General features: G+C 38.0%; 5 protein-coding genes across 5 annotated transcripts; 2 read left to right on the forward strand and 3 right to left on the reverse strand.

The window, feature by feature from the left end:
* Window positions 1-577: 577 nt before the first annotated feature.
* On the reverse strand, window positions 578-3,244 carry LOC103321615 (single-stranded DNA-binding protein WHY1, chloroplastic). The gene is made up of 7 exons (XM_008223440.2): window positions 2,924-3,244; window positions 2,476-2,576; window positions 2,239-2,331; window positions 1,829-1,923; window positions 1,389-1,462; window positions 957-1,045; window positions 578-836 (listed from the first exon to the last, which is right to left on the reverse strand). The coding sequence occupies exons 1-7, from the start codon at window positions 3,174-3,176 to the stop codon at window positions 717-719; spliced, it is 825 nt and encodes a 274-aa protein (XP_008221662.2). The 5' UTR covers window positions 3,177-3,244; the 3' UTR covers window positions 578-716.
* A 152-nt stretch (window positions 3,245-3,396) lies between these two features.
* Window positions 3,397-6,768, forward strand: LOC103321697 (zinc knuckle (CCHC-type) family protein). Its single transcript, XM_008223520.3, has 8 exons — window positions 3,397-3,616; window positions 3,717-3,772; window positions 4,177-4,339; window positions 4,603-4,691; window positions 5,161-5,293; window positions 5,487-5,579; window positions 6,046-6,148; window positions 6,314-6,768. The coding sequence occupies exons 1-8, from the start codon at window positions 3,446-3,448 to the stop codon at window positions 6,685-6,687; spliced, it is 1,182 nt and encodes a 393-aa protein (XP_008221742.2). The 5' UTR covers window positions 3,397-3,445; the 3' UTR covers window positions 6,688-6,768.
* Window positions 6,769-7,375: 607 nt separating this feature from the next.
* Window positions 7,376-11,772, forward strand: LOC103321614 (GRIP/coiled-coil protein, putative (DUF1664)). The gene is made up of 13 exons (XM_008223439.3): window positions 7,376-7,535; window positions 7,625-7,686; window positions 7,918-7,977; window positions 8,082-8,163; window positions 8,371-8,438; window positions 8,562-8,663; window positions 8,839-8,928; window positions 9,239-9,313; window positions 9,508-9,540; window positions 9,784-9,855; window positions 10,129-10,197; window positions 11,022-11,131; window positions 11,424-11,772. Exons 1-13 carry the CDS (start codon window positions 7,481-7,483, stop codon window positions 11,443-11,445), a joined length of 900 nt encoding a protein of 299 aa, XP_008221661.1. The 5' UTR covers window positions 7,376-7,480; the 3' UTR covers window positions 11,446-11,772.
* Window positions 11,773-12,606: 834 nt separating this feature from the next.
* On the reverse strand, window positions 12,607-14,564 carry LOC103321698 (AP2-like ethylene-responsive transcription factor AIL7). Its single transcript, XM_016791545.2, has 8 exons — window positions 14,308-14,564; window positions 14,135-14,217; window positions 13,993-14,001; window positions 13,818-13,906; window positions 13,641-13,714; window positions 13,503-13,553; window positions 13,343-13,419; window positions 12,607-13,253 (listed from the first exon to the last, which is right to left on the reverse strand). Exons 1-8 carry the CDS (start codon window positions 14,562-14,564, stop codon window positions 12,607-12,609), a joined length of 1,287 nt encoding a protein of 428 aa, XP_016647031.2.
* A 1,236-nt stretch (window positions 14,565-15,800) lies between these two features.
* On the reverse strand, window positions 15,801-17,964 carry LOC103321613 (putative pectate lyase 3). Its single transcript, XM_008223438.3, has 4 exons — window positions 17,519-17,964; window positions 16,695-17,355; window positions 16,356-16,598; window positions 15,801-16,198 (listed from the first exon to the last, which is right to left on the reverse strand). Exons 1-4 carry the CDS (start codon window positions 17,725-17,727, stop codon window positions 15,977-15,979), a joined length of 1,335 nt encoding a protein of 444 aa, XP_008221660.2. The 5' UTR covers window positions 17,728-17,964; the 3' UTR covers window positions 15,801-15,976.
* Between the last annotated feature and the right edge of the window lie 491 nt (window positions 17,965-18,455).

An 18,455-nucleotide genomic window follows, 5' to 3' on the forward strand; every position in this document is an offset into this window, starting at 1 on the left:
CTAGGAATTATAACATACATGTTGCATAGATACAAAGAAGCTTCATGGATACAAACGTGTCCATTGTTTAATTATTCATTCATTCGTTACTAATTTATTTGTGACATTTCAATGTGTTGAATCCAAAAATTATTATTAATGGGCAATGCAAAACTTAACAATTAGCTTAATATTTTTTTTTTATAGTAAAAATGATAGACTATAGAGAGGGAGAGAGATTAACATTTTAAATACGTAAAATACCATCTCTTGTAACACATAGTTAACATAAAGGTAATAATATTTGAAAAGTTAATATGAGAATTCGGAAATTTTAACTTTCCACTGTTAAAAGAGAGAAGGAAGGAAAAAAAAATAAAAAAATAAAAAATTTGGTCGGTCCACTGTAAAATGAGAATTAAAATGAAAATCTCGTGCAAAAATGAGAATTGTGAGGGAAAAAAGAACAGGGTCACCTATTTTTGGCTATATGGCGATGGAAAATGATGCCATAAAGTTTTGGGCATTGACCCTCAGGACTCAAAAAGATAGATGAAATGTAAGCCTATTGGATGGGAGAAAAGAACAGGGTCAGCCATTTCATTCTTCAATCTGCACTAAATTTTCCATAACGAATAGCCAAAATTTGAGGACTCGTTTAATAACAGAACAGATACAACACAAATGATTAAGATCAAAAGAACATCATTTGCAGTTAAGAGTTCCCTCAATGTCCACTACCGGCTCCATTCAAAATCTCCACCATATCTAGAACTAGAGTTATTCATACGGCTCGAATCTTCTGGTTTTATGGAGTTTGCATAGGCATGCCAACCTAAAATGTACGGCAGGATAAACTGCAAAGAACAGAAAGATATGAGTCCTAACCAGAAAGAATTCAGGAAATCCATGTATCTTCTATACAAGGAAATAATTTGGGTCGGTGGATGTGTGAGAAAGGGGGAGAGAGATCATACATTGAAAGCTGATTTGAGAACTGCAAACTCTGCTCTGGTGATAGGAATATAAACGCTCTCATCCAAGTTGATAAGCTTGTTTTGAACACCTTGAACAATGCCATAATGATAACAGAAACAGAATATACGTTAAAAACATGACTACCATACAATAAGTAAAGTAAATGGCTTACATACGGCACCTAAATTCTTCCATGTGCATATCCATTGTTTAACCATGCAACATAATGGTGTTTAGTCATGACTGAAATTGCTTGAGGAATAAATGCGAAATTTCGTCTAAAGCATCAACGTACGGACAATAAATAACCATACTCAAAACATTGATTGAAAATTGAAAAAAATCACTGCATTAAATCACTTAGTATGGCATAATAAGGCGAAGATTATTGTAATGTTCACCACTAAGCTTTCAAGGAATAAGTGGATTACTGAGGTTAAAGAAATGCCCAGATCCGTCTGGAAGAGGCTCCACCTTCAACACCTTCCTGACCTTGCCTTCGTCACTGCAAAACAAAACAGTTTTCTACATAATTTATTACTTACATTATTTAATCTTCTAATTAACCAGGTTCACTGAAACATGTACAAGATGCACGGAAATATGATCATGTGTATCTACATACATGGACATCAGACACATGTCGTGAGGGTACCAAGCTTATTGCAGTCACAATGAATCACAAAATTGAACCTTTTTGGTTGTCTAGATATCTCAATAATGATATTAGAAATCCATTATACAAACAATACAACACAGGCAACACCATCAGTTTTACAGACATCCATGGTAAGGCAAAAAAAGGGAGAGTGAAGGAGTTCAAATTTCCACTCTCCATTAAACATTGAAGTAGAGAGAATTAGCATGGTACCTTTTCCCCTTAAAAGGATCATGGAAGAATTCAATGGACTCCTTCGAGCCAAGGCAAACCAGGCTTCCGATTTCTGTCACTGATAGTGAGAATACCTACACAAACCAAATTGTCACTTTGCATTTGTTAGCAATCATCATAATTCCAATTATGATAAGTGGTAACCACACACAGTTACCATAAAGTTTTATTAATGGCAAGTAGTAACCATACACCTCAATGTTTTTTAACAGAAGTATTATGAAATGACAAGTGAACAATCAAAGTTACAGGATCCCGCAATTTGAAAATACAGGTGATTCAAAGTAAACATTTGACCATTGTCATTTACTAAAAGTTTTTAATTCTCAAATTTCTTGTAAATCCATACATTGTTCAGTATTCATAGTAACAAGAGTAGCATGGATCACCTGCTTTCTGCTCCAATCATATACACGAACACCTGCTGCTGGAGCAAACTGAAGTAGAACAAAGCCTTCCCTGGAGAGTTTGAATGCCCCTGACTACCCAAGACACCAGACCATCACAATAACAAGCAATTAGACCTTCCACAACATAATCACAGCTCATGTTGAAAAGTCCAAATATGGCCCAAGAACCATAGTCTTACAAAAAACAAAATGAAGCATCAGTCAAACCAAACATACATCTAAAGCTGTGAACTCCGGGGCTTTGGGCTCTACGGTAAGAGCCGCCTTTCCTTTGTATATTGAGTGACCCACAAAAAACCTAGGCGGCAATCCAGTTCCTACACAGGCAAACCAAACCAACACATCTATTAATCACAGCAAAAACAAATAAATTCTAGTTAAATCTCTTTACATTAATCCAGCATTTTGCAAGCTTTAACCACTCAGACGCCTTGTTTGGTGGCAGGGAAAATTAAGTTTAACATGTTCGAATTCGACCCTGTACTTCATGGACCTAAGCAGGCCATATGGATATACAGAACTGAAACAAGTGGAAAAGGTGTAAACTTTCTCATTCGTCATTTGCTCATAAATCAGTAACCTAACAGTTCCTTAACTATATCCAATTTTGAAGCAACTTTCTACAACACCAAACAGATAAAATAGTAAGAACAGAGAAAGGTACCTCCTGCGGGAGTTTGTGGAGCAGGAGGAGACGGTTTGTTAGGGGCAGAGGCGGTACTGGCCCTCTGCTGGTCGAAGTACTCAGACTGGCGACATTTCAAGGAGAGCCTCTTCCTCGACGAGCTCAAACTCGGAGCAAAGCCAAAGCTGTTGGTGCTGAAAACCCTAGCTCTGCATGAGAGCTCCGAAGCAAGGCACTGTTTAGGGTTTTGTGCAGCCACCGCCGGTGAAGATAGCGAGTGTAGTCTCAGCATCCTTAACACTCCTCTCTCTCTCTCTCTCTTTCTGTCACCGTCTCTTCCCGGCTCCTATGCTTTAATCGATGGCGGGCCAGATATGGACCGACCGCTGACGTTTTTTGTTTTTAAGTTTTGGCCCAAGCCCATTAACTCATGGGCTCATCGCGTGCCACGTGGACCTCAGGAGTGAAATGGCGCGTCCCCTTGTCTCTTTTTCAGCCACCCGTGAGATGTCAGTACTATAGCAACAAAGGCTGCAAAGTCTTGAGCTTTTTTCATGTCAAATGTCGTCGCTGTGCTGCTTCGGACTTGCGCCGCAATGGAGGGAGAAGAGCGTGCGCTTCTTGCTCTTCCTTCACTCAAAGAGAAGGGCTTGTAGTAGCAGCAACTTCGTGCCCAGAATCACTTCCTCTTCAACCAACGACGACTCTGTTTCAGCTCCCAAAGCAACACGGGCACTCTCTCTCTCTCTCTCTCTCTTTCAAACTCTTAACTTTTGTGGAAAATCTGATTGCATTTGGTTTGATTGTTGGTATTTTGGGATTGTAATGGCAGTTGGGTTATGATCCTTCTGAGGACTTGTTCGGGCTCGAGGCCAATATAAAGCCAAGGCGAGTCTATCACTTTTCGAAGTCCTAAGCTTTCATTTGTTTATGTATAGCATTTCATTTTTAATTCTTTTAATCATGGATTTTCATCGTTTATTATTGCTTACAGTACATGGGTTTTGGATATTGTTGGCCTAATATATGCTAATTGGGGGCTAAAGTACAACTAGGCATTGTTTTCAGCTAAAGATTATATGAAGCATCTGTGCGAACGGTTAAAGTTGCCTGCTTTCTTCTTCAGTGACCTACTCAATCTTTGATTTTGCAGTTTTTAGCATTTTCTATCTGCATCAATGCTCTTTTTTTTGATACATTAGATGAATTTTATTTTTCGCGGTTGGATTTTATTGGATTTTCTGTCTGCATCTGCTTCTCATGTTTTCCTAATATAGCTTTATTAATTTTAGGAATGCTACTTTGGGTGCACGCAAACCAAGATCCTGGTTCGGTCCAAATGGGCAGTATATCAGAGAGCTACCTTGCCCAAGTTGCCGAGGGAGGGGCTATACTCCCTGTTCAGAATGTGGTATAGAAAGGTCCAGATCAGATTGTTCACAGTGTGTTGGGAAGGTATATACCCTTCCCGTTTAGTGTGTATCAGTAAAACATGAGAAGCATGTGCACTTAATAATAAGAAGAGTATTGTGCTTAAATATCACAACCCGCCCAAATTGGTTCATTTCTGTTGAATCTTGTTTCAAACATTATTTTATTTGGGTTGGATGATTGTGGGATCCTTAGATGGTAACTATGATGCATATTTATTACGAAGGAATAAGGCATTGATTTTCAATGGCAACTCTAAATTGTTAACCTTCTGCTTATGGTAACAGGGCATAATGACTTGTCGTCAGTGCTCGGGAGATTGTGTCATATGGGAAGAGTCAATTGATGAACGACCATGGGAGAAAGCCCGCTCAATGTAACTTCTTAACCTTCCTATTTTAACAATTTAACTTACACACTTTGTTAGATTTCCAAATTTTATATTTTGTCCTTGCCTTGTATATGCCATCTAATTTATAAAATGTTAGCCACTGCCTTTCTTATCTGGTCATGTACTGTTGCTTTAGATTTTCAGATCAAACTAGTAACTCGTCCATGTTTCACTTACTTTTCTGAGTGGTATTTTAAACCTAAATATTTACTTGCTCTTAAACACACATATTTTAAAACCCACACACGTATCTTAGAAGGTACCTTGAACACTTTACTTTTTGTGCATTGAAATAAGTAATCTATGTGCTATTCAAAATCACAGAAAAAAGGCTTATAACATCAAACTATGTGGTTAAAGTGAGGTCTCCCTGTACCTGCCGAACATATTTTCTCTGGTGATGCAGAGTGATCCTAGACCATTTTTTCTTTATTAATTATTTTCCTCCTCGCAGTTCTCCTCTCAAAATGAAGGAAGATGATGAAGTTGACAATTTAGACATAAAGCTGGATGTGAAGAAAAAATCAAAGCGAGTATACCAGTCACCACCTCCTGAAGTCGGACTGAAGATCAGCCGGTCTCTAAAAGTTAGTTGTCTGCTTCAACCTTACCTGACATGTTGCATGTAGAAAACATGACAGGAGTATTGTTTTGTTGTCTTGAAGCTCAGTTTTGCATTTGCGTATATTTTTTCTTCAAGTGTTCTACTCAAGGAAAAGACATCAATATTTAGTGGCCCTATCATGAATTAATCTTCTATGTCTAGTTTGGTGATTGCAGAGTTTGAATGCCAAGACTGGTCTATTTAGTAAGCGAATGAAAATCATCCATCGTGATCCCATGCTTCATGCTCAAAGAGTGGCTGCAATTAAGGTCAGGAATTAATTACTCTTTTGGAACTTCGGATATTTAACTTTGATTATTGTTAATTTTTGTTGATATGATAAAATATTGACTATCTTGGGTGATTGTTTTATATATTCTAAGGAACTTTGTTGCTAATTAGATTACTTAAAATGTCTCTACATCGAGGGGCTTTCAAAACTTATGATAAAACATCAAACCGAAATGTCAAGGCTTCCGCAAATCCTACTCTTCTTGATTGTCTTTTTGCACGGAAGGTTGAGGAAGTACTTAAAAGAAGCAGAACAGGGAATCAATATTTTGTTCTTTTTATTATTTCCTTTCATATGGTAAATAACAAATGAAACAAAGTTAATCAATGATATTTCATTTAGGATGTAGAAGTGAAGTGGAAGGGTAAAGGATGTTTGTGTTGAAGCTTTCATTTCTAACTTAGAAATAAAATTTCAACATGATCTTTTTGTATGCATCGCAGAAAGCCAAGGGAACTGCTGCAGCAAGAAAGCGTGCTTCTGAAGCTTTAAAAGTTTTCTTTAGTGACCCAGAAAACCGTCGCAAAAGGAGCATTGCAATGAAGGGTGAGTTCTTATACTTCATAGCACGTTTACTCCTGCGGACAGCTTTAGTTTAACTTGTATACCATGTGTTTCCATCCGTTGTTAGTGACGTTATGTGACCCTTTGATTGCACCTTACACTGCCTCCTTCCTCGTGACTTTGATCTGCTTCATTTCTGGGATACAGGAGTGAAATTTTATTGCAGACACTGTGGACGTGAGGGGCATAGGAGACACTACTGTCCAGAACTGAAAAGTATTTTGATAAATAGGCAGTTCGTGTGTGGCGTTTGTGGGGAAAAAGGCCATAACAGAAGAACCTGTCCAAAGTCAAGGTTGAGCAGCCACAAAAGCGCAGTTAGAAGACATCACCATTGCAAGATATGTGGTCAAAGAGGCCATAATAGCAGGACATGCCCTAAACTGATAGGGGTAAAGTCTAGTGTTGATATAAAGAAGGGCTTTCACAGTTCTGGTCGCAGAGGAGCATACAAGTGCAAGTTGTGCCAACAAAATGGGCATAATAGTAGGACATGTCCTAATAAAATTGTATCTTCTTGAAAGATTGGTCATCAATCTGAACCAAGGAACAATTTTCTGCCTTACCAGACAAATCCAAAAAACGAAATTGGTTATGCATCAGCCGTCTGAAGTCTAAACTGGCATCCGGCCATAAAAATCGATAATACAAAAGAAGACAATGAAAAAGAAAAACCAAAAGAACATAAAGAAGCGAAAAAATGTTAAGTAGTTATGAATATGAACAATCAAACTCGGGTGCAACGGGATAGATGGATTCACTACTCTGACTAATTGGTTTGATTTGACTTAGATATGCTATTATTTTAGCTGGTCTGACTCATATGTTCTATTATTTTTGCCAGTTTAACTCTCATCTGTAATTATTTTTAATTTTGTATAAGCTTAAGAATACTTGATGATTATCAATTTTAATTTTGTTTAAGCTTAATATGGCAAGGATTCCAACCCAAAAAAATTAAAATTAAAATTAAAATTGCGCCAAGTAAAGCACGCACGGAGGGCTCATTTTGTCATTTAACAGCTTATGTCACTTTCGTAATTTGCATTTTTTTTTGGGGTCAATCTTATCGTCATTAGTAAGTTACCAAAAAGAGGCAAGAAAGGAGTGCTTTGCAACGACGTCGTGGAGGGTGGAATAAAGTCAAAGGCGGTTCTCCCGTACTTCTTGATACGTCGTCGTTTCGTAACTTAGAAAAGGTCGTCTTCACCCGAGCGCCCTACCCCAAAATTCCGTGACCCAAGCCTCCTTTCCCGAAATCCACACTCTTCCCTACCCACCCTCCTAGAGTTTCTGGTCCAAACAAACACAGCCATGGCTATGCAAAGCGGAATAGGGTTTTCCAAGATCCTGATCTTAGCTGGAGCAGGTACCAATCACTCGTCTTTCATCTTGCATACTGGAGTTTCCTTGTGTATTTAGCTGTATTCGATCTGAGTGATTGTTCTCTCTGTACAGGGTATACTAGCACCATCCTGCTTAAGAATGGTAAATTATCTGACTTGATCGGTGAACTTCAGGTACTATTTTCATAATTTTTACTCTGCTTTGCTAGTGGAGCTCGTAGCAAATTTTTATTTGGTATTATTTTTGTATGAGTTTTTAATTTTTTATTGCATTTAGTTTTTTAATTTTTTATTGCATTTAGTAAACTAGGGTTTTGATCAGTTAGATAGTTTATTTATTTAGGAGCTTGTGTCTTGTTGCTGAAAAAATGGATGGATTTGTGTTTGTTTCTGTTTTGTTTGCAGTCTTTGTTGAATGGAACCGGAGAACAATCAGAAGGTGACTTTGATGCGGTCGCATCACAGGTATTGGAAAAACTGCTATAAATTTAGTGTCGAAGGATGCTTTATCGTGTTAAATTTTTGTTTTTTCTAATGGATATCAATTTTCCTGTGTTACTTTCTTTTAGGTGCGCCGACTGGCAGCTGAGGTCCGGCAACTTGGCTCGTCACGACAGATAACCGTCCTGAATGGGAATGGCAGCCAGATTGGTATCATACTTTCTCTTATGTGTTCAAATGAATTCTTAGCATGCTTTGTGCTTTTTCCCCTTGCTTATAACCACTAAATTAATGCATGGTCCTGCCCTTTCTTTTTGGTTAAGTTCTAAAACTTCTATTCCTTACACGTATGTATTTCATAATGCAATAGAAACATTTTATAATTGGTTATCTTTTTTCATTGATCTTTTTTAATAGGTTTGACATCACTAATAATGCCAGCAGCTACCTTGGGGGCATTGGGTTATGGTTACATGTGGTGGAAGGTATCCAGATGATATATTTATGTTTATATTATTTCATCCATTGGTTCTGTGAGTTGTTTTCTTCTTTAAGCAAAGTGTTTTTATTCTTTGATAATCTAATATTTGCTCTTCACAAATGGTTAGGGCCTAAAATTCTCAGATCTTATGTATGTGACGAAGCGTAGTATGACTGCTGCTGTTTCAAATTTGCATAAACATCTGGAGAGCGTGACAGAGGCTATTGCTGTAAGTTTCTTTTCGGCTGTCTATGCCAAAAAAAAAACCTGTTTTGTTTGAGTTTCTGTTTATGGGACCATGTTTGTTCCCAAAATCAAATAGACTTACAGAACTCATCAATATTACTTATAGAATTTGTATAAACAATTGAAACGACTGTATTAAACATTCTTATGCTGGACAGAACACAAAGAAGCACCTGACACAGAGAGTCCAGAATTTGGACGATAAATTGCTGGAGCAGAAAGAGATCTCAAAGTCGATTCTGGAGAATGTATGTCCTTTTCTGCATATTATGAGCTTTTAGTTCTTAATTAGTAAATTGAAATAAAAAAAACATACTTGTCCATTTTCTAGTTTGATGAGGCTAAGCAAAAACTTCTGGCATTATCAAAGTCAAACTAATAGGATGAATTTCACAGCGGGTTAGGTATCCACTATCCATATGTGATGTGCCATGTCTTAAATGTATGCAATTTAGTATTTTAAAATCCTGCATTCCAATTTTATGTAAATGGAGTCTTGTAGCATACGAAATATATTTTCGGCATCATCTCTAAATTTGGTTACAACTTGTGAAACAGGTTGGTGATACGAAAGGAAGTATTGAGGAACTTTACGTTACCGTGACTGAGTTGCAAAGCGCGCTTACTGGTTTGGTGAGTTCTGCTTCAACATGTATTGGTGCAGGCCAAATTTGGTATTTTTGGGAATTCCTAGAGTTTTACATTAAATGTGCTCTCTCAGTTTTTTTACTTTTCCCCTTTTGTACTCATTTTCCTTTACATCACTCCCTCTCAGACAAATTTTTCTTTGAATTTGTAGTAACTTATCTTCCTTTTCCCTTTTGCAGGATTACAAGCTAGGTTCCATTTCAGAAAAGCAGGTAAAACAGCTTTATTTTTGTTCTAATAGAGAAGCCATAAATAATTGATGAGAAAGTGTAGTATTTATTAGAAGCCATAATTAATGTGCATATAACTCTGTTCTTTCACCAGTCTGTAACACTTTTGTAAGTAAGATGTGTCTTTGCTTTGGAGTACTGGCAGTGGCTGCTGCATTTATTTCGATCGCACACATCACTTTATTTATCTGCTTAAGTTTGTACTGATGGAAATGCCTCGTGCAGGATGTTTCAAATCTTGGTCTTTTCTACCTCGTCAACTTTGTTGAGGGGAAACAAGTTGAAATGCCTCAGCAGGTTTGTACCTGTCAGTGTATGGATTTAAATGTGTTTTTGACTCTTCAACTTTCATAATATTTTTATATTGTGAAAAATGAAAAGATTATGTTCATTGTATCAAAGTTACCTGTAAGTAATAAGATCATGTCATAGTCAAAGATAAGCCCCTGCCATCATTTAATCTCACTCTGTTCTTTACCTTTTACTGAGACCCTCAGTATAGTCTCTTATGTAGTGTTTTTTTTTTTTCGTATATATGATCACTGCTCTAATTAATTTTTCTACTTGCAGACGAAACTTAAACTTACTGGGAATCCACGTGGTCGTTTAGTGACATATTCGGAAACTCAGAGTCTGATGGTTTGTTTCTAAGAATCTCTTTTCTTCTGGTTGCTGACATTATCCTAGTTGGAAATATTGAACAGGGGTCTTCACATTTATTAATTATTATGGACTCATGTAAAGCATCTGTGCCCATTGTTTGTCAGAACAAAGAAAGAAAATAACCTATAGATTACACTGCGATTAGATGCTAAAATTAGTAAAGCATTGATGGAGCGTTATGCTTTAGGTTTGCATTCCCTTCGTTTCCAGTTAATTTTACACCATGAGATTGGGGGGAGGGAAAGAGGTCAAATAGGGATTCCTTTAGAGCGATTCCCAAGTAATTTTTTCTTTCCAAGATGCAAGCAGGAGGCTTAAGGCTACTGAGAATCATAGGCCTGTGATTTCTTTCCCATGCCCTACAAAATTTCTTAGATTTATATGGGGCTGGGTTGGGCCATGTTGTATATTAAGGTTTGTCTGTCTTTAATAATGACATTTCTCTCAGGGTGTAATTCCATTTGATGCTTTCTCATTTGCAATATGTGTTTTTTAATTTAGTTCAGATACTATTATTTCAGCAACTGGAATCTTGATAGTTAAATCCTTAATATTTTCTACTTAATTGTAAACGTGGGTTAGGGTAGTTGGCCAAGGCAGGGAGCCCATTCCCTTGCACCCAAGTTAAAGTACCCTTCCCCATAGATTAGATTAGTTTAGAGTAGTTTAGACTCTCGCTTGTATCCCACCCCTTGCACCAAAGTTTGAGTCCCCCTCCCTGTAGATTGGATAAATTTAGAGTAGTTTAGACTCTTGCATGTATCCAAAAAATATATTTAAGTCATGCCACTTTCTTGCAGGGTCTAAAAGAAATTGCGGAGTCTTTGTCTGGAACTTTGAATAAGTCAACTGATGCTATTGTGCAAGACGATATTGAAGGTCCAGGAATGAAACCGAGAAACCTGCTGAGGTTTGAATAAGAACTCTTTTATCTAGTATTTACATCATTCTTGAACATTGTAATGGAGCCAATCTGCTTGTGTGCATATCTGATGCCTTCTGCTGAGGTTCCCATTTATGTCATGCCTCTTTTTTCTTTTTGACTTTGCTTTTTTTCTTTTGGCTTGTCATATCTGTGTGCCAGATAGCTGCATTTGGCACTATGAACTGACTTGGTGGCAGTTACAAATTAACAGAGGTCTTAATTCTGGAACTGCCATTCATAAACTCTGTCTTTGTACTTAACCCAGTTGTTTTTGCAGGTCGGTCTCAACCAAGTGTTGATTGCAATATTCTAAAGAAGATGACCATACACTGTTATTCTATGTAGGTATACGTATGAGATGGCTTAGCTTTAATTGGTTTGGTTGTTCCAAGTTTGATGTACACAATCTCACAGTAACTGCCGAGTTGTTTTCATTTCATGTATTTCTCCGTGGTTTTTTTTCTTCCTAAGATTCTGATTATGGAGATGAAGTAAATATTACTGTGGAGCTTAGCATGTTTAGTTTATTTTGTGGGCTTAATTGTGAGACATGCCCCTATAATGTCAAACAAACGGTATTGACATCAATCTTTTGAAATAATTGAAATCATCGTTTATTATTATTATTTTTTTGTTTCTTCCTCCAAGAACAAGCAAAGTGGTTACGAATATGAAAGATTCCGAATAAGTTCTCTTCTTTCAATTTCCGCATGAAGCTAGAGTTCTACTGTACCATCCGATGATACTTAACAAAAAATACGACTTTCAATCTTTGTTGAAAAGATCAATTTTACAGTTTCTGTTTGAATAAAAATCAATTATTTACTTTCTTTTCCTTCTGAGAATTAGGACATGACATACATTCTTGGTAACCCGTTTTCTTCAAAATCTCTAGTTTCTGTCATCTGAAGTCTTTCCAGTCATTCAACTCAAAAAATCTCCCACCCACTTTGGAATGGCCGAACAAGTGTTAGAAGGCCTTAAATAGCCACAAGTTCTCACACATGCATATAAGAAGTGTGAAGTTGAAACCTGCAGACGACAAGGGAAGAAGGAAGCTTTGTCCCATAGAGTTGATAAGTGGAGTAAACTAGAACCCGTGGAATCATATCGTTTTCTCTTTATGAAAGGGTATGCCATTATATTTGTTTTCTAGGGCACAAGCTCTTTTGCCATTCTCACCAGGAAAAAGGAAAATGAAAAAGAGATTTGAAGTCGTATATTTACCCCAACCCAACTAGCTGGTCTTACATTTGTCCTACATAAGATTAAATGTAACCACTAATGAACTGGTCCCTTTATTTTTTATTTTTTATTTTATTCCAATTGCCTTTGCATCACATGAAAATCTTAGGATTTATTTACATCAAACTACCTCTAAGAGTCAGAAGAAGAAGAAGAAGAGAAAACAGAAGGATCTAGCTGGAGCTTACAAGTAATTAAACTAAACTAAAGTTAATTTAGTTAAAGTCAGGGGAAGAAAACATGTTTATGGCACCATTCCAAATTGACTGCCCCCTCGAATTGCACAAGGGCAATATGCTCTCCTCCTGCGACTCTAAAGCAGGCAAAACACTGGTGTTGGAAGGACAAGTGAAAGGGTAATTGTGCATTCCATTGTACAAGATCCTCTTAAGATTGTCACTGTTTGTCTGCACTGGAAGAAGGTTCCTTATGTCATTCTTCTCACTTTCTTCATTATCTCCATTTAAATTCTTTTCTACCAGCTCTTTAAATACTGAGGATTGAAGAAGGAGGCCAAGTGCTGTTGGGGAAGATGATGACTTGGTGCAAGGGCTGATGGGCATAGGCTGCTTCTGCTGCCTTTGGAAATTGTTGCGATTTCTTGAGGTGTCTACGTCATCTACTGGGAAAGAGTTGGGTTGGAACATGGTCATCTGCTTTCCTTCCTTGCTTGGGATGCTGTTAGAGGAGGCTGGCATGAGCAGAGACTCTGTATTTAGTTTTGGTTCCTGAGAACCAAGAGAATTGGCTCCTGGTCTCAGCCATCTGATGTATGTGCTCAAGTCAAAGTTGGTCACTGCATTTATGCCTCTGTATTCTATTGCTGCAATGTCATAGGCATGGGCAGCCTCTTCCTGGGTGCCTGTGATGAAATGAAAGAAGCCTCATAAGGTTTTCTCACTCAGCAGCAGAAGGAGCAAACAGATTTAAAGAGCTTGAATTGAAACTCACCGTAAGTGCCAAGGTAGAGGTATTTGTTTCCAAACACTCTCCCTATCCTTGCTTCCCATCTCCCATTGTGATGGTGCCTGCAGTTCCCACAACAATTCAGCCTTAGAAATTTGGAATGAATTGTTTAAACTTGTAAAGGTCAAATATTTAAGTTGTTTACCTTGCAACTCCTCTGTATTTGGACACACCTCTTGAAAAGCCACTGCTCCTTCTATAAACAAAACAAAATGGGATCATTGATGCAAACTTTTTACAGAAAAGTTCTGAAGAGGAGGGCTCATCAGGAGATGAAATTTACCTTCTCAGAGAGGCTAAATATTCTTCCTTGGATAATGTGTTCATTATCTCAATTTCATTCTCATAATCAGGCACCTGAAAAGTAAAATATAGAACAAGTTTTAGAAGATATTGATCAGTTTCATTCATTCCTCTGAAAAGCACAGAACTTTCAAGTCATCATGTCTGATAATCATACCGGAAAATTGGTAAAAGTTGATGTTCCCCAGTACTTTAGTGCTGCCAAATCATAAGCTCTTGCAGCAGATTCTTCTTCATCATAAGCCCCTGTTGGATTTTTCAGAAAAAAATGTTAGCTTCTCTCTAAAATGAGACCGAAGTGGGTGGTTTTAATCTGTCATGCAACTACTTACCAAGGTAAACTGCTCCATCCAAGCAATTAATCAAATCCAATGCAGAACCAGAATGAAACAGAAGACCATGTAAGTGATACACAAGATTAAGAAAAGTGAAAAAAGTGTACAAATGGAACAAGTGATTTATATGTTTATCTACCTTGTTTTCCCTTCTTCCTTTGTGTTGGGTTCCAAGACCCTTTATCCCATAAATGAGCTTCATATCTTCCTGTCCATCGATGCCTGCATATATAATTGCTCAAAATTAAGCTTAAACATTTTAACAAAACCTAAAAAAAAGCAAATTGTCAACATGAACACAAGATATCAGACCTGCTGACTCCGCGAAATCTGGAACTTCTCTTCACAGTTGTAGTAGTAGCAACGGTAGATTGACCAGCCTGCTGCGCCTGCTGTTGTGGTCCTTGATCACCTTGCTGTTGATCACTGCAGCCTGCAGGTGCAACAACAGCAGACGAATCTCTGCGCCGTCTCTTGACACACTTGTTAACCAAAGCATCAACTTCTATAAGGCACAATGGACGCCTTCCTTGGCTCAGTTCAGATTTTACACTAGTCAGATGATCCATATCTCTATCTTTTCCTATGTCAATACCAAACAACAAAAGACAATTGGTTTCAAGTGGTTTGCTGTTGGAAAACTGAATGCAAGTGCTTATATACATGTTCCATTACTTGTTTTATGCTTAGTTTGTTTCTGAGTTTCGATGAGTTCGGTGCCATTTGAGACAAATATGAGTGTCTGCATGCTAGCCGGAACTCTGGCCGACTTCAGGGTCTGATTAGAGCATCACTAAAATTCTTTCTTTAACTCCATCATCCATGTACTGGTTTAGGCAGAATTGACACTTTCACCGTCCCTTTTTTTTTTCGGATAGAAGATTAATTTCATTGGTAACTCTTCGTCATAATCTAGGCACACAAATTAATTTGACATATTAAAACATTCAGGCCATTCAAGAGAAGACGCTAGGCTGAGGCTGACCATGTCAAATTCGATTTGTGTGACAAAATATATATTAATTCATGTTAAATCTTTTGCCTTTATTGGTTGTTTTTCTTAAATCCCAAATCTTTTTTTTTCTTCTTCAATTTGAAAAAAAAAAAAAGGGAACAGATACTGATAATTTTGGCGGATCATAGTGGACAAGCGGCACACAAGACAAGTTGAATTTGGCTTCTACGAGATGAAATAATATCCCAAATGCCTTATGTTTTGTTTTCTGGGATAAGGAACCTGTCGTTTGTGTGGCTATACGACAACAGATGATATGCAATTTTTGTGTTGTTGTGCTTTTACCTTCGGTTTTACCGTCCAATATTTAAGACTTGAATTTGTTTGATATGTCCACTTGTATGAATGGCAAACGTGTCCATTTCCTATTGGTAGATTTGTAGGTGATTAAAATGTGTGGAGTTGCTTTCCATGCACCACGTTAATCCCTATACATGGGTTCGAACCTTCTGATGCTTCCAGACTCATGTTAATTAATTGGCACCTTTAAGATTAATTCGTCATTCTTGATCTTCATTAAATGTTAACACTTCTTAATCAAACCTCTTCTTCTTCTTTTTTTATTTTTAATATTTTTTTTATTTTTACAATAGCGATATTCTGAACTATTTTGAAAAGATGATTTGTACTCGAGTGTAATAGAGCATACACATTTGCATCCTCTCCCTTTTTGTTTTGCATCATTATTAAACCTTCGTCCCTTTTTTTTTTTTCCTTCTTTAAATCCATTTTTCCCAAACAACCCAAAAAAGAAGAAGAAAGTAATTGAGAAAAATAGGGACATGTAATGTAACAAGGACAGCAAAAACATTGGCAACATTTGATTTCCACCCTCACGCACACACGGCCTAAGTAATCTTCTTCTACCCTCAATTACAAATACATACGGATTGGGCCGTTTTGTACTATTTGCGTTTGCAAACAAAAAAACAAGTCCATGGTGGCAGAAAAAAAGGGGAAAAATGCCTAGCAAGGTTTGCCAACAAAGCAGTCAAGAGCACCGGCAAACTTTGTGAGCTCTGCGACATAGGTTCCCGGCTTGAAGGGCATCAAATCCATCTTTGCTGGGTGATTGCTCTTTCCGGATCCAGATTGAACAAAGATTGCTCCATTCATCATCAAATCTCCCTCTGATCTCCATTCCCATTTCTTCCACTCTGCCTCTGGTGTGTGGTCCCTCTTGGTCACCTATATAATTTGGAATTCAGAATTCAACAATGGCACATATATATAATCTCTTTGCTAATTGAATCATATTTATCGACTACTTCGCTAAACTCATCTTTTAAAATAGATAAAATTGTAGTACTTAAGTAATATTAATTTAATAGAAAATATTAGTTACCTCTTTGGCGCCTTGATTTGGAGGAGCAATGAACCTGTTACCCTGGCTGATGATGGTAGGGTTCATGCTGCCGCCGATGGCATACATGAGCCAGTGGGTGTAGTCGTTGTTCACCACATGGAAGAATCCGTGCCGGCACCTTGGCATCCTCTGCACCAATCCCTGACCAAAGTGGTTGAAGGCCACCGTGATTTGCATGATCTTGTCTTGAGTGTAGCTGTTGCTGGCACCGAACAACATCACCTGCATCCATACATGCATGTGACATTATTATAATGGATTCCAAACCTCTGTATTTAGTTGGTTGAGCTTAATAAATAAATTAAGTACAGTACGTACGTCATTGTGGTGAGTGAAGTGGGAGTTGGAGATGGTGATAGCTGTGGAACCCATGATAGCGTCTATGAGCCCATCTGCGCAATTTTCCATGGAAACGTGGTCAATCCAAACGTTGGAGGAGCCAAAGATGGAGATGCCATCGCCATCACTCCTGGTCCTCTGGCCCAAATGGTCGACGGAGTCTCTGATCATGCCACCTCCTTTCGGCACAATCTTTTTGATGTGAAGGTTGGTGATGATCACATTCTTCACAAACTGGAGGGTAATGCCAGCGCCGTCGTGTATGTTAACGTTGGCTCCCCTACCATCAATGGTCTTGTCACTAGTCACAATCAGCTCTTGCTGCAGCCTAATCACCATGCTGCGTGCAAAGATGATCCAAAGAGGCCCTTTCTGAATCACTGCGTGACGCAGGGTTCCAGGTTTAGGGTTTACCAAGTCCAAGTCAGAGGGGTCAGTCACCACATAAATAGGGCCGGCCTTGCCGCCGGTGGTCTTTCTGCCGAAGCCTTGGACGCAGTTGGCGAGCCTCTTGCGGTTATTGGCCCAGTTTTTGTCACACCTCCAGCATGCATCAATTGGGTTGGTGGCCGTGCATGGACCATTGTACTTCTTGACGCCCCTCAAGTTCCTTCTTGTGGCATTTAGCTTCATCAAAAGCCTGCATATATGCATCTATCTAATGTCAGCGGTAACAAAAACATGCATTCACATGCATTAATTCATATAAAAATATATGTATAAATATGTATGTACCACATAATCAAGCAAGTGTTAAGTGTTGACCAATTAATGATCTAGATTTACAAGATAATTAGACCTACTCGCCAACATTAGAATTGAACTCCTCGGTGACTAGCTCGGGATCTGTTTGAAAAGATTGCATGGCCACTTTTTCGGCTTCTTCGGCTCGTTGTTTCCAGTAGGCATCTAACTGTACTTCCTGTTGATCAGTTCCGCTGGCAATAACTAGAGCAAAGGACAAGAAAAAGAAGCAGAGAAAGAAATACGATTTGTTGTTAATTGTTGCCATTGTTATCTCATGCACCCGCAGTGAGATTAACTACTGGTTTGATGATCTAATCTTCCCTATTATTTTCTTGTTTTGCAGTCCCCCACCCCTTGCAACGAGCAAACTGTACTTGAGCGAGGCCCAGGTTGCTCTCGATAGATCGAGACCCAGCCAAGCCAAGGCAACAGATTGAATCGGGCACTAGAGAATCACCGGCTCATCAATTGCTTTGTCTTGGGGAGAGGGGGGTGTCTCATAATATAAGATAAGACTCGCTTAAATAAGGCATGCATGCATGCAGCTAATTAAGCCTCTATTTTTAACATATGGCGGGAAGTCTGGGGAACCAATCCCACGCCTTTTGAAATGTTCTTTCTTGTACAGAAGACCATGCATGGAAAATAAAAGAGTAAAATATATCTGTGTGGTTTTCAGAATTATCCGCACAACACAAAGAATATCAAACCTTGGGACTTTTTGTTTTCCTTAAATTTCCCCCCTTTTCACCAAGTCAATGTCTCTTCGTTTTGAAAATGAAAGGCTTACACATGCACATGGTAGTAAATAAAGTATATATTAATTATTTCTTATTTTTATTAGTTGAAAACTTGAAATTTAATTGAAATAAAAAGGGTTTGACAGGAGAAATATTGCATGCTAGAAGCATGATTAAGTAATTTGAATTTGCTTCTAACCAGATGAAAGATCTGTTTTGGCTGTCATCATAGTAGATTATAGAGAAAAACATA

The sequence above is a fragment of the Prunus mume genome, linkage group LG2, assembly GCF_029339155.1.
Source record: "Prunus mume cultivar Tortuosa linkage group LG2, ASM2933915v1, whole genome shotgun sequence".
In the NCBI taxonomy this organism is placed as follows: Eukaryota; Viridiplantae; Streptophyta; class Magnoliopsida; order Rosales; family Rosaceae; genus Prunus; species Prunus mume.

Excerpts from the sequence above, each read along its gene's own strand:
- LOC103321613 (XM_008223438.3), bottom strand. The coding sequence starts at position 17,727 with ATGGCAACAATTAACAACAAATCGTATTTCTTTCTCTGCTTCTTTTTC. Across the intron at positions 16,599-16,694 it reads ACTTCACTCACCACAATGAC|GTGATGTTGTTCGGTGCCAG; the intron begins GTACGTACTGTA and ends GTATGGATGCAG. Across the intron at positions 16,199-16,355 it reads CAAATCAAGGCGCCAAAGAG|GTGACCAAGAGGGACCACAC; the intron begins GTAACTAATATT and ends CAAATTATATAG.
- LOC103321615 (XM_008223440.2), bottom strand. The coding sequence starts at position 3,176 with ATGCTGAGACTACACTCGCTATCTTCACCGGCGGTGGCTGCACAAAAC. Across the intron at positions 1,463-1,828 it reads GATCCTTTTAAGGGGAAAAG|TGACGAAGGCAAGGTCAGGA; the intron begins GTACCATGCTAA and ends TTTGTTTTGCAG. Across the intron at positions 1,046-1,388 it reads TGGGCATTTCTTTAACCTCA|GTGTTCAAAACAAGCTTATC; the intron begins GTAATCCACTTA and ends GCATTGTTCAAG.
- LOC103321698 (XM_016791545.2), bottom strand. The coding sequence starts at position 14,564 with ATGGATCATCTGACTAGTGTAAAATCTGAACTGAGCCAAGGAAGGCGT. Across the intron at positions 14,218-14,307 it reads AGATTTCGCGGAGTCAGCAG|GCATCGATGGACAGGAAGAT; the intron begins GTCTGATATCTT and ends TTATATATGCAG. Across the intron at positions 13,420-13,502 it reads AAATACAGAGGAGTTGCAAG|GCACCATCACAATGGGAGAT; the intron begins GTAAACAACTTA and ends TGGGAACTGCAG.
- LOC103321697 (XM_008223520.3), top strand. The coding sequence starts at position 3,446 with ATGTCGTCGCTGTGCTGCTTCGGACTTGCGCCGCAATGGAGGGAGAAG. Across the intron at positions 3,773-4,176 it reads GAGGCCAATATAAAGCCAAG|GAATGCTACTTTGGGTGCAC; the intron begins GCGAGTCTATCA and ends TATTAATTTTAG. Across the intron at positions 5,580-6,045 it reads AAAGAGTGGCTGCAATTAAG|AAAGCCAAGGGAACTGCTGC; the intron begins GTCAGGAATTAA and ends TATGCATCGCAG.
- LOC103321614 (XM_008223439.3), top strand. The coding sequence starts at position 7,481 with ATGGCTATGCAAAGCGGAATAGGGTTTTCCAAGATCCTGATCTTAGCT. Across the intron at positions 7,978-8,081 it reads TTGATGCGGTCGCATCACAG|GTGCGCCGACTGGCAGCTGA; the intron begins GTATTGGAAAAA and ends ACTTTCTTTTAG. Across the intron at positions 10,198-11,021 it reads CGGAAACTCAGAGTCTGATG|GGTCTAAAAGAAATTGCGGA; the intron begins GTTTGTTTCTAA and ends ACTTTCTTGCAG.